Source organism: Symphalangus syndactylus, chromosome 7 (assembly GCF_028878055.3).
Source record: "Symphalangus syndactylus isolate Jambi chromosome 7, NHGRI_mSymSyn1-v2.1_pri, whole genome shotgun sequence".
Taxonomy (NCBI): Eukaryota; Metazoa; Chordata; class Mammalia; order Primates; family Hylobatidae; genus Symphalangus; species Symphalangus syndactylus.
This window is the reverse complement of record NC_072429.2, coordinates 117,989,204-118,004,327: the sequence shown is the minus strand read 5'-3', so window position 1 is coordinate 118,004,327 and position 15,124 is coordinate 117,989,204. Positions and strand designations below refer to the sequence as shown.

The window sequence follows — 15,124 nt, the reverse complement described above, 5'->3', positions numbered from 1 at the left end:
CCCTACACTTCACCACTAATAACATTTAGGATTACAGTTCCTCTTATGCCCTATAAATAAAACAAGAACAGATATTTAACATCTGCACTAAAGCTGTGGAATAATATGCTGTTATACTTGAAAGGAATATATATAAAGCCTGACTGAAAGTCTGATGTAAGCTTCTAAACACCAAAGTGTGATCATAACCTAATGGGGGTTCTTCCTGAACTTCCCTGAAGCACTGTGATCCACTGAGTCATTCTAAAACAGTCTTAGAGAATAAATGGCTGCAAGCATGAAAGACAAACTCTATATACTAAACAAAAAGTTGATCTAATTTAATGGTGTCATAATTTTAAAAATTGTGTTGATTGCAAATTCTTTTTTTTTTTTTTTTTGAGAAACAAGGTCTTGCTCTGTCTCCTTGGCTGGAGTGCGGTGGTGTGATCATGGCTCACTGCAGCCTCGACCTCCTGGGCTCAAGTGATCCTCCTGCCTCAACTTCCTGAGTATCTGGGACTACAGGAGTGCAATACCATGTCCAGCTATTTTTTGTAGTTTTTGTAGAGACAGGGTTACACTATGTTTCCCAGGCTGGCCTTGAGCTCCTGGTCTCAAGTGATCCTCCTGCCTCAGCTTCCCAAAGTCCTGGGACTATAGGCATGAGCCACCGTACTTGGTCACAAATTTTTTTTTTTTTTTTTTGAGATGGAGTCTTGCTCTGTCACCCAGGCTGGAGTGGCACAATCTAGGCTCACTGCAACCTCTGCCTCCCAGGTTCAAGCAATTCTTCTGCCTCTGCCTCCCAACCAGCTGGGACTACAGGCACACTCCACCATGTCCAGGGTAATTTTTGTATTTTTAGTAGAGTCGGGGTGTCACCATGTTGGCCAGGCTGGTCTCAAACTCCTGACCTCATGATTCACCTGCCTCGGCCTCCCAAAGTGCTGGGATTACAGGTATGAGCTACCATGCCCGGCCACAAATTCATTTTAAAAAACTCACCAATTTGGGACAGACATTTATTATCAATATGAAACATGCCCTTTTCTAAGTATTTGTTTTCTGAAAAAAAAAATACATATTTAAATATCTGAGGCAGAAATTAATGGAAAATTTCAAGATGTGACAATCTTTAGTTCCCAAAGACATTTGTTCAATTGTTTGATAATTGTAATGCAATTCATTTGCCGTATGAAATGAAACAGTTTTTGAGTAAGAGTCATCTAAGTTGTAGGAGTAACAGAATTATTTCTCAGCTCTATCAACACAGAGATTTCACAAACTGGGGCCCTGTTGTCCATCAAGGCAGCCACACAACACCACAACACCACAGCACCACAGCAGTTTCTGTGGTTGGACCGCTTCTCTCCCATTAGAGGCAACAGGCAGAACTGGGACTCTGGCATTTCAGAATAGAATAGGATACAGGTTTCTCCCATCCCACAACAGACTTAAAATAAAAAGTCCTTACCAGGAAGTTCCAGTTAGCATCAATTTGAGTCACCATGCCAGAGAGGAACATGCCCAGAAAGAGAAGCGAAAAGAAAAATGCCGTCACGGACACAAACATGACCCATCCTTGTAGTAGAGGTAGAGGAACATTGGAGGAGGCAACCAAAATCCAGACAAGACCCCCGAACAGCTGAAAGAGAAAAAGAGGGTAATTGGTTTGCTTAAAAGATACCTTTCATACAACAGAATTAAACATGCTTGTATTACCCTCAGTGTTGCCTTCATTTTCCTCCCAGACCCCTGCACATATTCCAGCAACCCCACCCCTTTGATTTTCCCTTTATTATGTAAGATGCCTTCTTTCCTCAGGTGCAAGACCAATCCTCCTGCTTGGAGAACTGATCCAACTCCACACCTGTATCTTCAGGCTGGACTCTCTTCTTCAACCCATGTATATGTCCGGTATTCCCTCATCATTGACAAATACCTTCCTTTGACTTACTGATTCTCTGACTACCACCTTTTCAATGAAGGTATTTTTTCAGTCAACCATTTTAACAAATTCATCTTTGCTTGGTCTCCACTTCCTCTCCTTGAAGTTGCTCTTCACATCACTATAAACCAGCTTTTGATCTCATTGCTTCTTACAGAGTTAGTAAAAAAAATGGCTAGAATAATAGTTGCAGCTGTTGTATATAGTGGTAAACAATAAAAACTACCATCATTTATTGAGTATCTACTATGTGTTCGACATAGGAATAAGTACTTCACATATCTGTGGATCTAAGTATCAATAAATATCTACTACAGCTCAGGCATTATGCCAGGTGCTGGGAATCAAATGGTAAACAGGTTACACTTGGTTTCTGTCACCACAGAACTCACAGTCTATTAGAGGAAAGAGACAAGTAAGCAAGCAATTAAAAAGCTGCTTCATAAATGTCACAATTGGGCAAATACTGGGCACTGCAGGTCTACACAGCAAGGGCTATAAATCCAGATTTGAAAATACTTCCTAGAAGCAACAATCCCAAAGCACAGGGCTATGGGGTAAAGCAGAGGAAGGAAAGGGGGGTTCCAGGGTGGGAGCTGAGAGGAGCCCCGCACAGGTGAAGAACAAAGCTCAGCAAGACAGGAGGGGCATGTGCTGGTGGGGAATGGAGAGAAGTGCACTGGAGACTGAGCGAGGAGGTGCTAAAGCTCGGGCTGAGGAACTGAACTTCACCTAAGGGTGATGACAAAGCCAAGATCATCTTGAGCAGAAACTAGCATGGTCAAGATTTGCCTTTAGAAATTTCTCTCTGGCTAGAAAGTGAGAATGGACTGGGGAGGAAAGGGTGGATGGTGGGGGAGCACATCTCTGTTTCTCAGCTCTATCAACACAGAGATTTCACAAACATTGGGTAACACAGGAGACTGTTACACCAACAGAGTGTAAGAATCAGAACACTGAGGACAGAGAGAAAGGAATGGATTAGAGTGAAATTTAGAAGCAGACATGATAATAGTTGGTAACTGATCAGATGTGGGACACAACAGAAAAAGGACAGATAAAGAAAATACCCAAATTTCTGGCACAGGCCACTAGGCTTGAGAGAACACCACAGGAGAAATGGTGTGAAGATAATAAGTTTTACGCATCTATCACCATTGGTCTCCTCCATACTACCATGCATTCTTTGCATGGCATTCCAAGCCATTTGTGGTCTGACATGTCTTTTTCATCCTTGTCTCTTGCCACTACGCCCCTCACATTTTGTATTGGGGGAGAAAAAAAATCCACAGTTCCAAGACAAAGATCTTTCACATCAGAGTGGCCTGTTACTTGCATGCCGTGAATGTCATTCCCTCCCTATGAGTACTTGAGATTCTCCCACTCATATCTAATCTTGAGCACATCATTTACAACATTTTTACTGAGATCCACCCCTGCTCAGTTATGCCTCCCTCCTCTGGGCAACCTCCCTACTGGGCTTTGTTACATCAGTGAGATACACTGTAATTAAATCCCTTTGGCTCTCCATCTGCACTACCAGGCCTTCTTGGCAGCATACTGCTTTAAATGTCTCTGCATCCCAAGCCATTTATTAATCTACACAGTAATCCTCTCCTAACCATCAGTCAGGTACTATGCTAGATTTGGCAGCACAAAACCTTAGGCTACACACCTGCCCTGAAGACACCTCAAGCAAGTGAGAATCAATCTCTCTCTCTCACACACACACACACACACACACACACAGGGAGAAGTGACAGAGGATGCTCTCAATTATTTGCTTAGTAAACAAGCTAGTGCTCATATGAGAACAGTTTGAGCTCCAACTATTAAAAATCAATACTCATCTGTACATTGCATTTAAGTATCTAGATATCCAAATTACTCCACAAGTCACTGGAAGTTAAAAACACAAGTTTTAATTTAAGCTTCAAGAAAAGGCCCAATCATATAATTTGTTACTACTTTGAAGAAACATTTTTGAAAGCATAAATGATCACTTGATCAATGATAATCAAATCAGCAGTCTAAAAATATGTATAGTTGTGGTGTATACCTCAAGTCCTAACGTCAAATCAAAAATTAACAATTGATCCAGAAAGTGTTATGAAATAAATCTAATGAATATCAATGCATCTTAAACATTCAACTACCACCTTATCAGTGCCTATAAAAGAAAAATCTTGTTCCTAATAAAATATTTACCTTTACATACTATTAAATAAATATCTGAAGGTGATAAGAATGTCTTCAGTGGATCAATCTTTCCTTTTTTTCCACTTTCTTCTTTCTGGTAGTCTTTTCTTACTCTCCCACAAAGAATAACCTACATAACTTTAAATACAGTTTAAGAAATATACATTATTAAGCTGGGAGCAGTGGCTCACGCTTGTAATCCCAGCACTTTGGGCGGCCGAGGTGGGCGGATCACGAGGTCAGGAGATCGAGACCACGGTGAAACCCCGTCTCTACTAAAAAATACAAAAAAATTAGCTGGGTGTGGTGGCGGGCACCTGTAGTCCCAGCTACTCGGAGAGGCTGAGGCAGGAGAATGGCGTGAACCCGGGAGGCGGAGCTTGCAGTGAGCCGAGATTGCGCCACCGCACTCCAGCCTGGGCGACAGAGTGAGACTCCGTCTCAAAAAAAGAAAAAAAAATATACATTATTATTATCTTTTCTGAGTTATTTCCTGAGAACCTATGTGCAAATATAAAGGATAATAAAAAGCATTTGGCCACTGTTTGTTAGGGACAGGCAGAGCCAAATAGACAAACATAATAATATGAGTTAGGGATTATGATACATTCACACCTCTAAAGAGGAGGCTATATGATCCTTTGGAATTAAACACAGCATTTACTAAACCCAGACTGGACCTCAAACAGGCCAGCCCTGAACCTACTGCTAGGTACTATAGAAGAACACTCAAGAAAAAACAAAAAAGGCAAGGTTCCGTCTCCAGGAGCTTGAAATAAGGAAGAAATAGACACCATTAAACTGAGTCAGGAGCAGATTGTGGTGGGTGCTATAAAAAGAGCTCAACACAGTGTGGTCTGAGAGGCTGGGAGAAGAGAAGAAATATAATGGGAAGAATCTGGAAAGGTAGGCAGGGGAGGCAGGCTTCAGAGTAAGCTTTCAAGACAGACCAAGGCTTTGACAGCAGAGGCTATACTGTAAAACAGCATAGATTAACCGTTCTTATCGCACTCAAAATTACAGCCCTTCAAACACCTCAAAGGCTTGGAAGGGAAACTAAATGCTGCATGAACAGGAGTCAGATTCACCTCCTCACTTGTGGGGTATGTGCTGCATGGAAAGGAGAGAGGGAAGGAGTGTATGAATGCCCCCCCTCTCTCACTCACGTAAATACATGTGATACATCCCTAGAGCTGAGATTCTGTGAAATCTAGGCTTCCTTTGGAAGAGAGAGGATGGGCCAGAGAACATAATTGAGCTCACTTTGGAGGGCCACCATCCTCATTTTGAGACTGTCATACTGGTGTATGGATCACTCTGGCCTTGACGCAGTTATTATTCCCTACTTTGTGATTTCCTTTTGACGAAAGCTACGTTTCTTCTTGAGCTTCCCAAATTGGCTCCAACTTAAAAAACTGAACTTAAAAAATTGAGATGACCAATGCTCAGTATAGTCACTTCATCTAATTCCGGGCATTAGTGAACTTAGTGTTTGCAAAACGGTGTAATTATCAGCATTCCTGTTTAGTAGAGATGACTCTGGAGGTGGCCGTATTTTTAGAAGTAAAAAGCAGAACACAAAAATGGTTAAATCTGACAGAGAACAGATGATAAATACCATGGCAACTGCAGAGTACACACTGTGAAGAAAGGTATTCAGAACTATTATATGTTTCGCCCATGTTGTTATCATCTTGGATCTGAATCCACATTCTGACCCCTTCTCTACTACTGCCTTCCACTGCTTTCTAGTGTTCTAAAAAATCCAATAATTATGTATAAAATAGCCAAATGCACCTCAATTTGAAATGTCTTTAGGAAACTAAGTCAGTGCTTATGACTTCACACCTCAAGCTCTAACAAAAACACTACCTTTGCTTCCAGGCAATACAAAGGTAAAAACCTCCTAGGAGTAGGTATCAGCCTTTCCCGGCAACTCAGTTACCTTTTATCTTCTTAACCCCACTTTAGGTGTACTGGGTACATACCAGAAGTACTCAAATACATTCTGAGTTGCAGTTATTAAATGGCTACACATTCCTACAACAACTGATCTTCTTTCTGGTTTAACATACATTTGTTGTTTGCTTGTTCTCTGCAGATCAGAAAGGTATGACTTGGCTGAATCCCTCCCATAAGAAAACCACAGAAGTATTTATCCGCAAATCACACTAAACTGAACCCTCAGGGTTTGATGTTAAAACATGTTTTCACTAGAAACTGTGGAATGGGAAAAATACATAGTCCCATGGGAAAACATGGTCTTGAGCAAGTAGCAACTCTTGCAATTCTGGGTGCATGAATTACAGACTTCTTAACTCATCCCCTATTTGGATGGTCTTATGTTCCCAAAGGATTCCTTTTGCAAATGCCCTTTTTCTTTTCAAATGTCACTTATTTCCTAATTATCTGCTTTTAAACATACCCTCTGACAGCTAAAAATTTTTTCAAACCAATTTGACACCTCCATCTTAGTACACCCACAAAGTAAACAGGCTAATTTCTACTGTGACCTATTTTCAATTAATCTTTGGAATGAGAACAGGAAAAGGTAAGTGAATTTGAAAGGATAAAGACTGGCTAAACTACCCATAAGGGAAAACATTATTTAGAACTTTCTGTATTAAGCTCCCTCCTTCTAATTCTATTATCTCTATACTGGATATTTCATTATTCTACTGCAGTGAGAATGAACACCCAGTGAACATAGAGGAAAAGCAAAAAAATATTTGTCTTCCAGTCTGGCTTGTAGAGTTAGAGTAAGAGGTTGAAGCTAATGGTGATAGCAGAAATATTACTTAACATTTACTGAGCTCTTATGTTATAAGCACTGTTATGAGGGTTTTATTAGTGCCAATTTAATCCTCACAAACCTTGAAAGACAATATTATTATTCCTACTTTATAGATAAGTTAATTGAGGTACAAACCATTAATAACTTGTCCCTAGTTATATAGTTAATAAGTGTTGGACCTGAAATTTGAACTTGGCAATTGGCTTCCAGAACTTATGATTTTTAACATTCTGCTATTCTGCCCCTCTCATGGTTTAGTGTTCATTCTAAAGCAGGGTTTCTACCCATATTCCATATGATTTCCTAAAATCATATAAAACTGGGTGGACAAGTACATATGCACTTTTCTGAGGACACAGTCCACACCTTTCATCAGAATCACAAAGGGGCATGTGGCCCCCCCACCCAGAAGTTCAGAACACTTTATCTACTTGTAACCCCTTCTATTTTAATGGATGTTTACTTATGGGGTGCTGCACAGGAAACATCATGGTTATAGAAGTGTTCAGTATGTTCAGAAATTTATCAGCTAGAAAAAAAGATTATCTACAATTAGCTACATTTTACATACAATTCACATTTTGAAAGATTTCTTTAAACTAGAAACATACTTCAGCCAACAGATACAATATAACTGGTAGATGTATTTACAAAGCAGCCCACAAAAGTGTGGATTCATTCACAATGCGACTGTAGATCACTGGTACCACTATGAGGCATACTGCTGCCCACCTCCCCAAGTTCATCATCTTCCCTGTAATGCTTCTTTTCCTACCACCCTCTCTCTTTGCACTCCAGCCTCTACCCCTCATCCCCTGAGCATAGAGAAATGATCACACTTGACCATGTTTCTGCCCAGCATGCTGCCAGTAAAAATTCTGCTGGATAACTAAACTCCAGTTACCATGTTCTCTAGAAAGACTTCCCTGGCCAGGTGCCATCCCTCAGTGCTTCCACGGTTACCGACGCATGTATTCTCCACAGCAATTACAACTGGGTCAAAATCATGGATCCACATGCCCGTTTCACCCACTAGACTGTGACGTCAGAGTCGGTGACACTGCCTTCAACATCTCTGTATGCTCATTACCCAGGATGGTGCTTTCTACAGAAGGTCCTCAACCCACCCTCCTTGAAATGAACAGAAACCAACCAGCATGTGTAATGAATGGTTCCAGAAGAGAATGCTCCAGGACTGCAGCTTGGGATGCTAGGAACACACTCCTGTCTGGATCCCAGCTCACTCCCTGGTTCATGGTGGATGTCCAAAAATAGGCATGAAAATGAGTGAAGCGAGAATATGTACTTCACAATTCTCAGGTTATTATTGGTGACACCCACCACCTAGTACCAGATCTCAGGAGGCTGAGATGGAAAGTTATGGGAAACTTTGTACCTCTTGCCAGTTGAATTCATGACACCCAATTTTAAATCATTTTTGGCCCCAAATTTGCCCACATGACCTATTTCTATTGTAACTGCCACTGGAACTTTTGACCAGGGTAAATCTTGTGCCTTCTCCCAGTGCCTCCTGCTCCCCTCATCAATCCCCATCTGTCCTCTAACCATGCTGACTTCCGTCCAAACTGCTTCTGGACTGGCCCTGGCATAGGCCTGCATTAGAGATGCAAGGCAGCAAGGTGTTTATTTATTTAATTAGGAAAACAGAACAAATTCTGGGATGTAATGAGAAATGACATACACATAAGAGGCTTATGACCAAAATACGTTAATACTCATTGCAAAAGAAGTTCTACTTTTTAGCTTTACATTTGAAGGCTTTAAAAATATGTCTGAGAGTGCTATAGAGAGAGAAACTTTCTTCCTCCCTATGTGACCTAAAACTCCAATTCAGCTGCTTAAATAGCCGACACTGACCCTAAAATGGATAGCTCGTATTACAGAGGAGAAATATGTTCTGGTACTTTTTATTCTTCTTTATAATAATTCCTCTTGATTTTGAAAATTCTCTTTTCATGTTTGCAGGCAACTAGTTAACACTTTTAGGTTAAAATTGTTCCTGTGTGCCAATGCCCTGATATTGGCCAGACCCATATAAATCACTGCCTCTTTCCTTTCTTTTTACCTTCCTCCTTCTCATAGCTATTATAAAAAAGTTGAGATTGTCATACATGTTGTCTATAAAAGGATGTGGTCCTCTCATATAAAATAGAATGCTTAGGAAATTCAAGTCAAAGTGCAGAGGCCTGGAGAAGAATTATGGCAGTTTACATGTTGGGCAAAATTTAAGAGGGCATCTACTCCCAAGCTGCACTTCTCCACTCCAGCCAATGTCTCCAGACTATTTTCACATACTGCTTAGTTTGTACTATAGAGCAAACATGTAGCATTTGTTAAGTACTGCATGTGCATGATACTGGGTATGCCAACCTGGTTCCTGTCCTTTGTCATTACAGGGTCATTTCTATTCCGCCATATCATTGCAAATACACCACGTCCACAGCTCCTACCACTACGTACAACATTTCTATCAGGCTCTATGAAACAAATCTCTTCTCCGTGACTTTTTCCTTTGGAGCTCAAGGTGAATCTTTTCAGCTACTTGGTTTAAAGTTTTCCATATTTCAGTTCTTTGTATTTTTTTTTAAAGGACTGCCAGTTGGAGCAAATAATTGTTGATAATAATCTCTGGCAGGGGCATTGGTTTATTTTCCCTTATGAAACCTTAAAGGTTATTTATTTATTCATTTATTATTTTTGGGATGTAGTTTCACTCTTATTTCCCAGGCTGGAGGGCGATGGTGCAATCTTGGCTCATTGCAACCTCTGCCTCCCAGGTTCAAGCAGTTCTCCTGCCACGGCCTCCCAAGTAGCTGGGATTACAGTCGTGTGCCACCACACCCGGCTAATTTTGTATTTTTAGTAGAGATGGGGGTTTCATCATGTTGGTCAGGCTGGTCTCCAACTCCTGACCTCAGGTGATCCACCTGCTTCGGCCTCCCAAAGTGCTGGGATTACAGGCATGAGCCACTGCGCCCAGCCTAAAGGTTATTTTAATGTGGATGAAGATTTTTAATCCAGAGGCAAAGGAAAAAAAATACAGTTTTAAAACCCATTTAGGAGACAACTATGTCCATGGACAGCTCCCTCTTGCACACTGCAAATAAACAATGTCCCTTCACAGTCAAAATTTATTTTCCAGGCAATAAACTCTATACATCAGAACATATAAATGTTCCTAGTCCAAAGACAAAGCTTTCAGTTGAAAATAACCTGAAGTCCCTTTCACAGATTTACCTGCATGACTGAACCTGTCTCCCCTAAAGCCCCTCCCTCACAATCATCCTTTCATTAACATTTGTTTTTCTGGCATAATTCCTCTGAGTTACATCTTGAAGTTTAGTCTAGGTATCATTTTGGGGCAAGTCAAACTTTACATACTTAGTTGACTTCCCAAACCTCAAACCTCTCTCTTTTCTTCTCCATCCTTCTTTCATTGGTTCTATTTCAGGTTCTTTTCATCCCTTATCTAAACTATTGCAATAAGCCCCCTAACTGCTCTTCCTGCCTTCAGTCTCTCTGTTTTACAACAAAACTTCATCACTCAAAGGTTTCTAAGACACAAGCTGGATCAAGTTTATCTCTGTCCTTCACAGCTTTCCATCAGACAATAAATCCAATGCCTTGGCCTAGCATTTCTCAGCAAACCAGAACCTGAGTCCTACCTGCTGTTTTTCCTTCTTCTGCCACTGCCCACCAAAATCTCACAACTGACAGAACATTCTTGCCATTGTCCTTCTTGTCTCTGTGTTTGTACATGTCCTTGTTTCTACCTGGAATTCTCTTTCCCATTTTCTAATGGCTCATTATTGAAGGCTAACCTCAAATGTCCCCACCTCATTAAAGCTGCCTGTTCTGGCCTCTCCAGAAGTCAGATGTACAATATCCTGCTTTTCCACAATACTTTTTATAAACCTATATTAGCACTTCATACACAGCACGGTAATTCTTTCTTGACTTTATATTCCACCAAACAGTAATTTCTTTTAAGGGCAGGAGCTATGTTAGTTACTCTATTTTCAGGACATAAAAGAAGGCTTGATGCATCCTATGTTCTTAATTATAAGCTGAGTAAACGAAAATTACTATGGCACCCAAAACACTGCAGTTAGAAGCATGTGAGTAAGAATCCTAGAGTATTTCCCACAAAGATAAATGTGAATGAATAACTTGGGGAATATAACTAGTTTCTTAAACACTAAAACTGCAAAATAAAACACAATGAATTCAAAGATTATCTGTATTCTTTTTTGTGATTAACACTATTAAAAATTCAATTTTTCTTGCGCATTTTACAAGATAAGCTCATTGAGAGCAGGGACCCTAAATATCTTGTTCAGCCCAATAGTGCAGATGATCCAATGTTATTTTTTAAAGTAGATAGTCCCACCTGGAAAATGCTTTAGCTGCAGTTCACTTCTCACACTTAATTCTTTCTTCCCTGAATGGTAGTTACTTTTGTGAATATACTCTCAACTAGGTTGTAGGTCTTTCCGGTGAGGAAGGGTTTAAACATCTTTGTTCCCAGAGGAGTGCCTTGCACATAGTAGGTATTCAGTAAATACCTGATGAGTGACTTTTATAAAATATTCACTCAAAAAACTGTGAGATTTTGAAAATGAGAATTTTGAAGGTGATGTCTTCCATTCTAAGCTAAAAGGCTTAGCTTTGCAATATTAACTTAGTATTAAACTCTGTGGCAAGCATACATTGGTAAGTATTGCTAAGGCCAAAACCAAAGAGCTGACAATTAGGTATCCAGGTGTGGAACACACCTATCTCCCTATCTCAAAAAAAAAAAAAAAAAAAAAAAAAAATCACTATGCTTGTGAGCTTGTAATATTCTCCACTTAAGAAGCCAGTGCTATAATGCTTTTCCTGGTGCTCGTAGGCTGGCACTATTTATATATTTTGTAATATCTCCCCAACAAATGGCTTATATCTGACAGGCTGTGAATAGAATACCTTAAGGGGAATTGGGAATGAATACTTTGAGCCAAGTTAAATGGTTAGTGTGAGAACCGAACTCCAAGAGCATGGTGTCAACAGTGTAGTCAACTGTTGATAGCCCAGTCCTCCTTTGTCAGGTACAATTTTCACATGGTAAGTTTCAGAAGGCAATGGGACAGCAATGAAGAACTCTTAACGACAAACGAATTTGAACAGAACGTCAAAATTAAAATGGAGTTTGAGGATATCCAGAAACACTGGCAGAGGTTAAAATAATGGGTCCCCAGAATGGAGATCACTTAGCATTTAGGACAGTGCCTGGGAAATTCTCACATTTACTTTACAGGTTGAGGAATTTCTGAGGAGGAGCCATGGGAGATGGCCAATTTTAAAAGAATCAGAAAATTAGATGGAAATTGAGACATCTAGGAGCTAAGTTGCTTCAAAAGTGTTCACTTACCTTCTATCTGTACATCCATTTAAGATGAGTATTCTAAATATAGGGGTAACAAGGCAGCTTTGATCTCTGCTCTCTTAAATCATGTAAACCAATATCTCTAAACAGTCCTAAAGGATGAGAGCCGAGGAGCTATAGTTTGACTCTAGTGTGGTCTCTTGTTTTGTTTCTCTAAGGTCACCAATTTCATTGGAACATTTTGGTCATTTTTCAATGGGGTGGGGGAGATTGATATTCAAGTAAAGGAGATAAAGGGGGCCTAAAATGTAAACTTACTGAGTTGGCCATAAAAAGAGAGAAGCAAACTAATAAGCTTTTGGAAGTGATGCTGTTCTACCTAGCCAAGAGTGTGAGACATGTTTCAGGATGTAAGAAGCCAGAGGAAACGAGATTAAGAGGATTAGATTGGACACTTCTGTGAGTGTGGGATCCCTCCTAGGTTGGGGAGTCGTGGTAGTTTTAGCAGATTGAGAGAATTCACATCTGTGAGAGCAGAGCTGTCTTCTCTGCAGTGCATCCCTGCCTGTATATCAGAATCTGAATTTTAGAATCACCAGGGAAGCTTTAAAAAATAACTAGTGAACTCTGGCACTCCCCCAGAGACTCTGATTTAATTAGTCTGGGCTGGCAACAGTATTTTAAAAAGCTGTTCAAGTTATTAAGTACAGCAAGAAATGAGAACTAACCACTGGGCTAGATTAAAAAAAGATATAATGGGGAGGGGGAGGGGGAAATTGACTAAGTCACTTTATACTCTTTTCCCTCAGAATTAGGCCTTGTTTCCTAAAAGTCTGACATGACTACAGGTTCTTGAGATGGTATTTGATTAGAGGGCATATGGATAAGTCTTCTTTGCATATACACATGTATATATATTTACATATACACATACATGTATCTTTACATACATACATATATTGAATAAACATTAGAAAAATATAACCAGAATATCAAATTTGAAATTTCATGTATATTATTGCTTAAGAAGAGGCAAAAGTACTGAAGTTTAGAAAGTATTTCAATGAACTGTCTGTAAATTCTAGTACAGGTGGAATGTGGATACGGCAAAAACTTCTCAAAGAGGTAGGCAAAAAACCGGAGCTTGCAGAACACGGAATAAAGTAGCCGAGAACCTAAGAAATCGTTCTTTGCAGATCTTCCAGTTCTAAACGTGTCTCCCTCCCACAGCAAGGCAGCCAGCCCAATGCCATCCGCTCTCCGCTCTTCCCACATGGATGCCTGCACCTCATCCCAAGCACTCAGATGCTTCTGAACCAGGCTCAAACTCAAACCAGCCTCGCAGTCAGAATCCCATTACTCATGACATAGCCTGCAACTCACTCACGTCTCGACCTCTTTCAGATTCAAATCTGGACTAAACTTAACTTAGGGTGGTGTGGGTACCTTAGCATAATAGAACAGTGCTCACAAGGTGTTCCAGCTCCACAAGCACAAAAGTGAAACCAAAGCGACCCAAATAAAGGTTATGCAAGCTCAAAGGCGAGGGTGAGGGGAGAGATGAAAATCCTAAACCAAGCAAACAATACCAGCCTGCCGGAAAGGCACTAACTCGCTAACATTTCACTTTTTATTTGCCATTCTCAGGCATGATGCAACCTCAGGTTGCCCAATTTATATTTGCACATTTTCTACTTGTCCACAAGGAGCTTCGAAAGTTTCCAACTCCATAAAATTCCATTTAAAAAGTTCAAGTGCTACCTTAAAAGGTTGCACGGCAGGCAGGTGACCCCACCTTTACTTGGGCCCAACAAAGAGTGCTAAAAAGGTTTGGAGTTGCGTAAGGAGGCCAGGAAGTGAGAAGGTGCAAAGGCAGCCACGTTTCCACCTTTCCCCCACCATTCTCACGCCCACTGGATTAGAAACTGCCCAGGGCATGGCACATAACTCACCTTTCTCCTTGCCCTGCCTCCTGCCCAGCTCCTGTTTCCAATCCAAAGGCCACTAATGATGGCAAGGGTGAGTGGGGAAAAAGCATGCTCAAGTCCTCAGCCCTCTTCCTCTTCCTGTTGCCTCCCGCCCCCACTTTCCACAGCGTGGCAGCCTCCAGGTCACCCAGTCATCGGCTACACCTTTGCACCACCCAACAAAATGGCAGGTTAGCAACAGGCGAGGCCGAGAGCCAGGAGCTCGCTCCGGCCAAGCGCGGCCCCTGGCCATGCCCTGGGTTTCTAAAGGAGCCTCTGAGCCTCAACACCTTTCTTTCCTCCACGTCCCCAATGTTCGGCCCTCCCGGGCCGCCTACTCGTCCTCCCTAGGCAATTTCCGTCGCCCGAGGTGGAGCAGGTGCCCACGTAACAGGTGCTAGGAGGGAGGGCCCGGGCGGCGGCGCGGGACTCGGAGAGGACCCCGGGAGGGAGCGCAGGACAAGGCCACGTCGAATAGAAGGAGGCCGGAGCGGACGCAGAGGAAGACAGCCCGGGGGACAAGGATGCCGCCGCCTGTCTTCGCTCCCCGCACGACCCTCGCTCCGGCGGCCCCACTTACAATCTCCAGGCAGACGAAGGCGCCCGAGTAGGTCCGCAGGATGTCGGGGCCGGCGGGCAGGGTAACCCGGGGCGCCGGGAAGGACACGGCGGGGTTCGGGGGCGGCGGGACTGACGCTCCGCCAGCCGACATGCTGCCTCTGCCGCTGCCGCTGCTGCGTCTCCGCGCGCCGCCGCCGCCGCCTGCCGCCTCCCGCCTCCCGCCTCCGCCTCCCGGGCTCCTGCAGCCGCCGCCGCCGCCGCCCCTCGACTCCGCGGGGTCCGGACGC

At 42.1% G+C, this 15,124-nt stretch overlaps 1 protein-coding gene and 1 long non-coding RNA gene across 2 annotated transcripts in view; one reads left to right on the top strand and one right to left on the bottom strand.

Annotated features, from left to right (window-relative positions):
• Positions 1-3,592, top strand: part of LOC129486749 (uncharacterized) — a 23,182-nt gene extending 19,590 nt beyond the window's left edge. The window contains exon 3 of the long non-coding RNA XR_008659074.2: positions 1,807-3,592. This is a non-coding gene — a long non-coding RNA (uncharacterized lncRNA). The remainder of the gene's footprint in view (positions 1-1,806) is intronic.
• MAL2 (mal, T cell differentiation protein 2) overlaps positions 1-15,124 on the bottom strand; it is a 27,412-nt gene extending 12,288 nt beyond the window's left edge. The window contains exons 1-2 of the mRNA XM_055287116.2: positions 14,857-15,124; positions 1,457-1,627 (exon numbers count right to left, since the gene is read on the bottom strand). Of these exons, the coding sequence (XP_055143091.1) occupies positions 1,457-1,627; positions 14,857-14,988 (303 nt within the window). The 5' untranslated portion in view covers positions 14,989-15,124. The remainder of the gene's footprint in view (positions 1-1,456; positions 1,628-14,856) is intronic.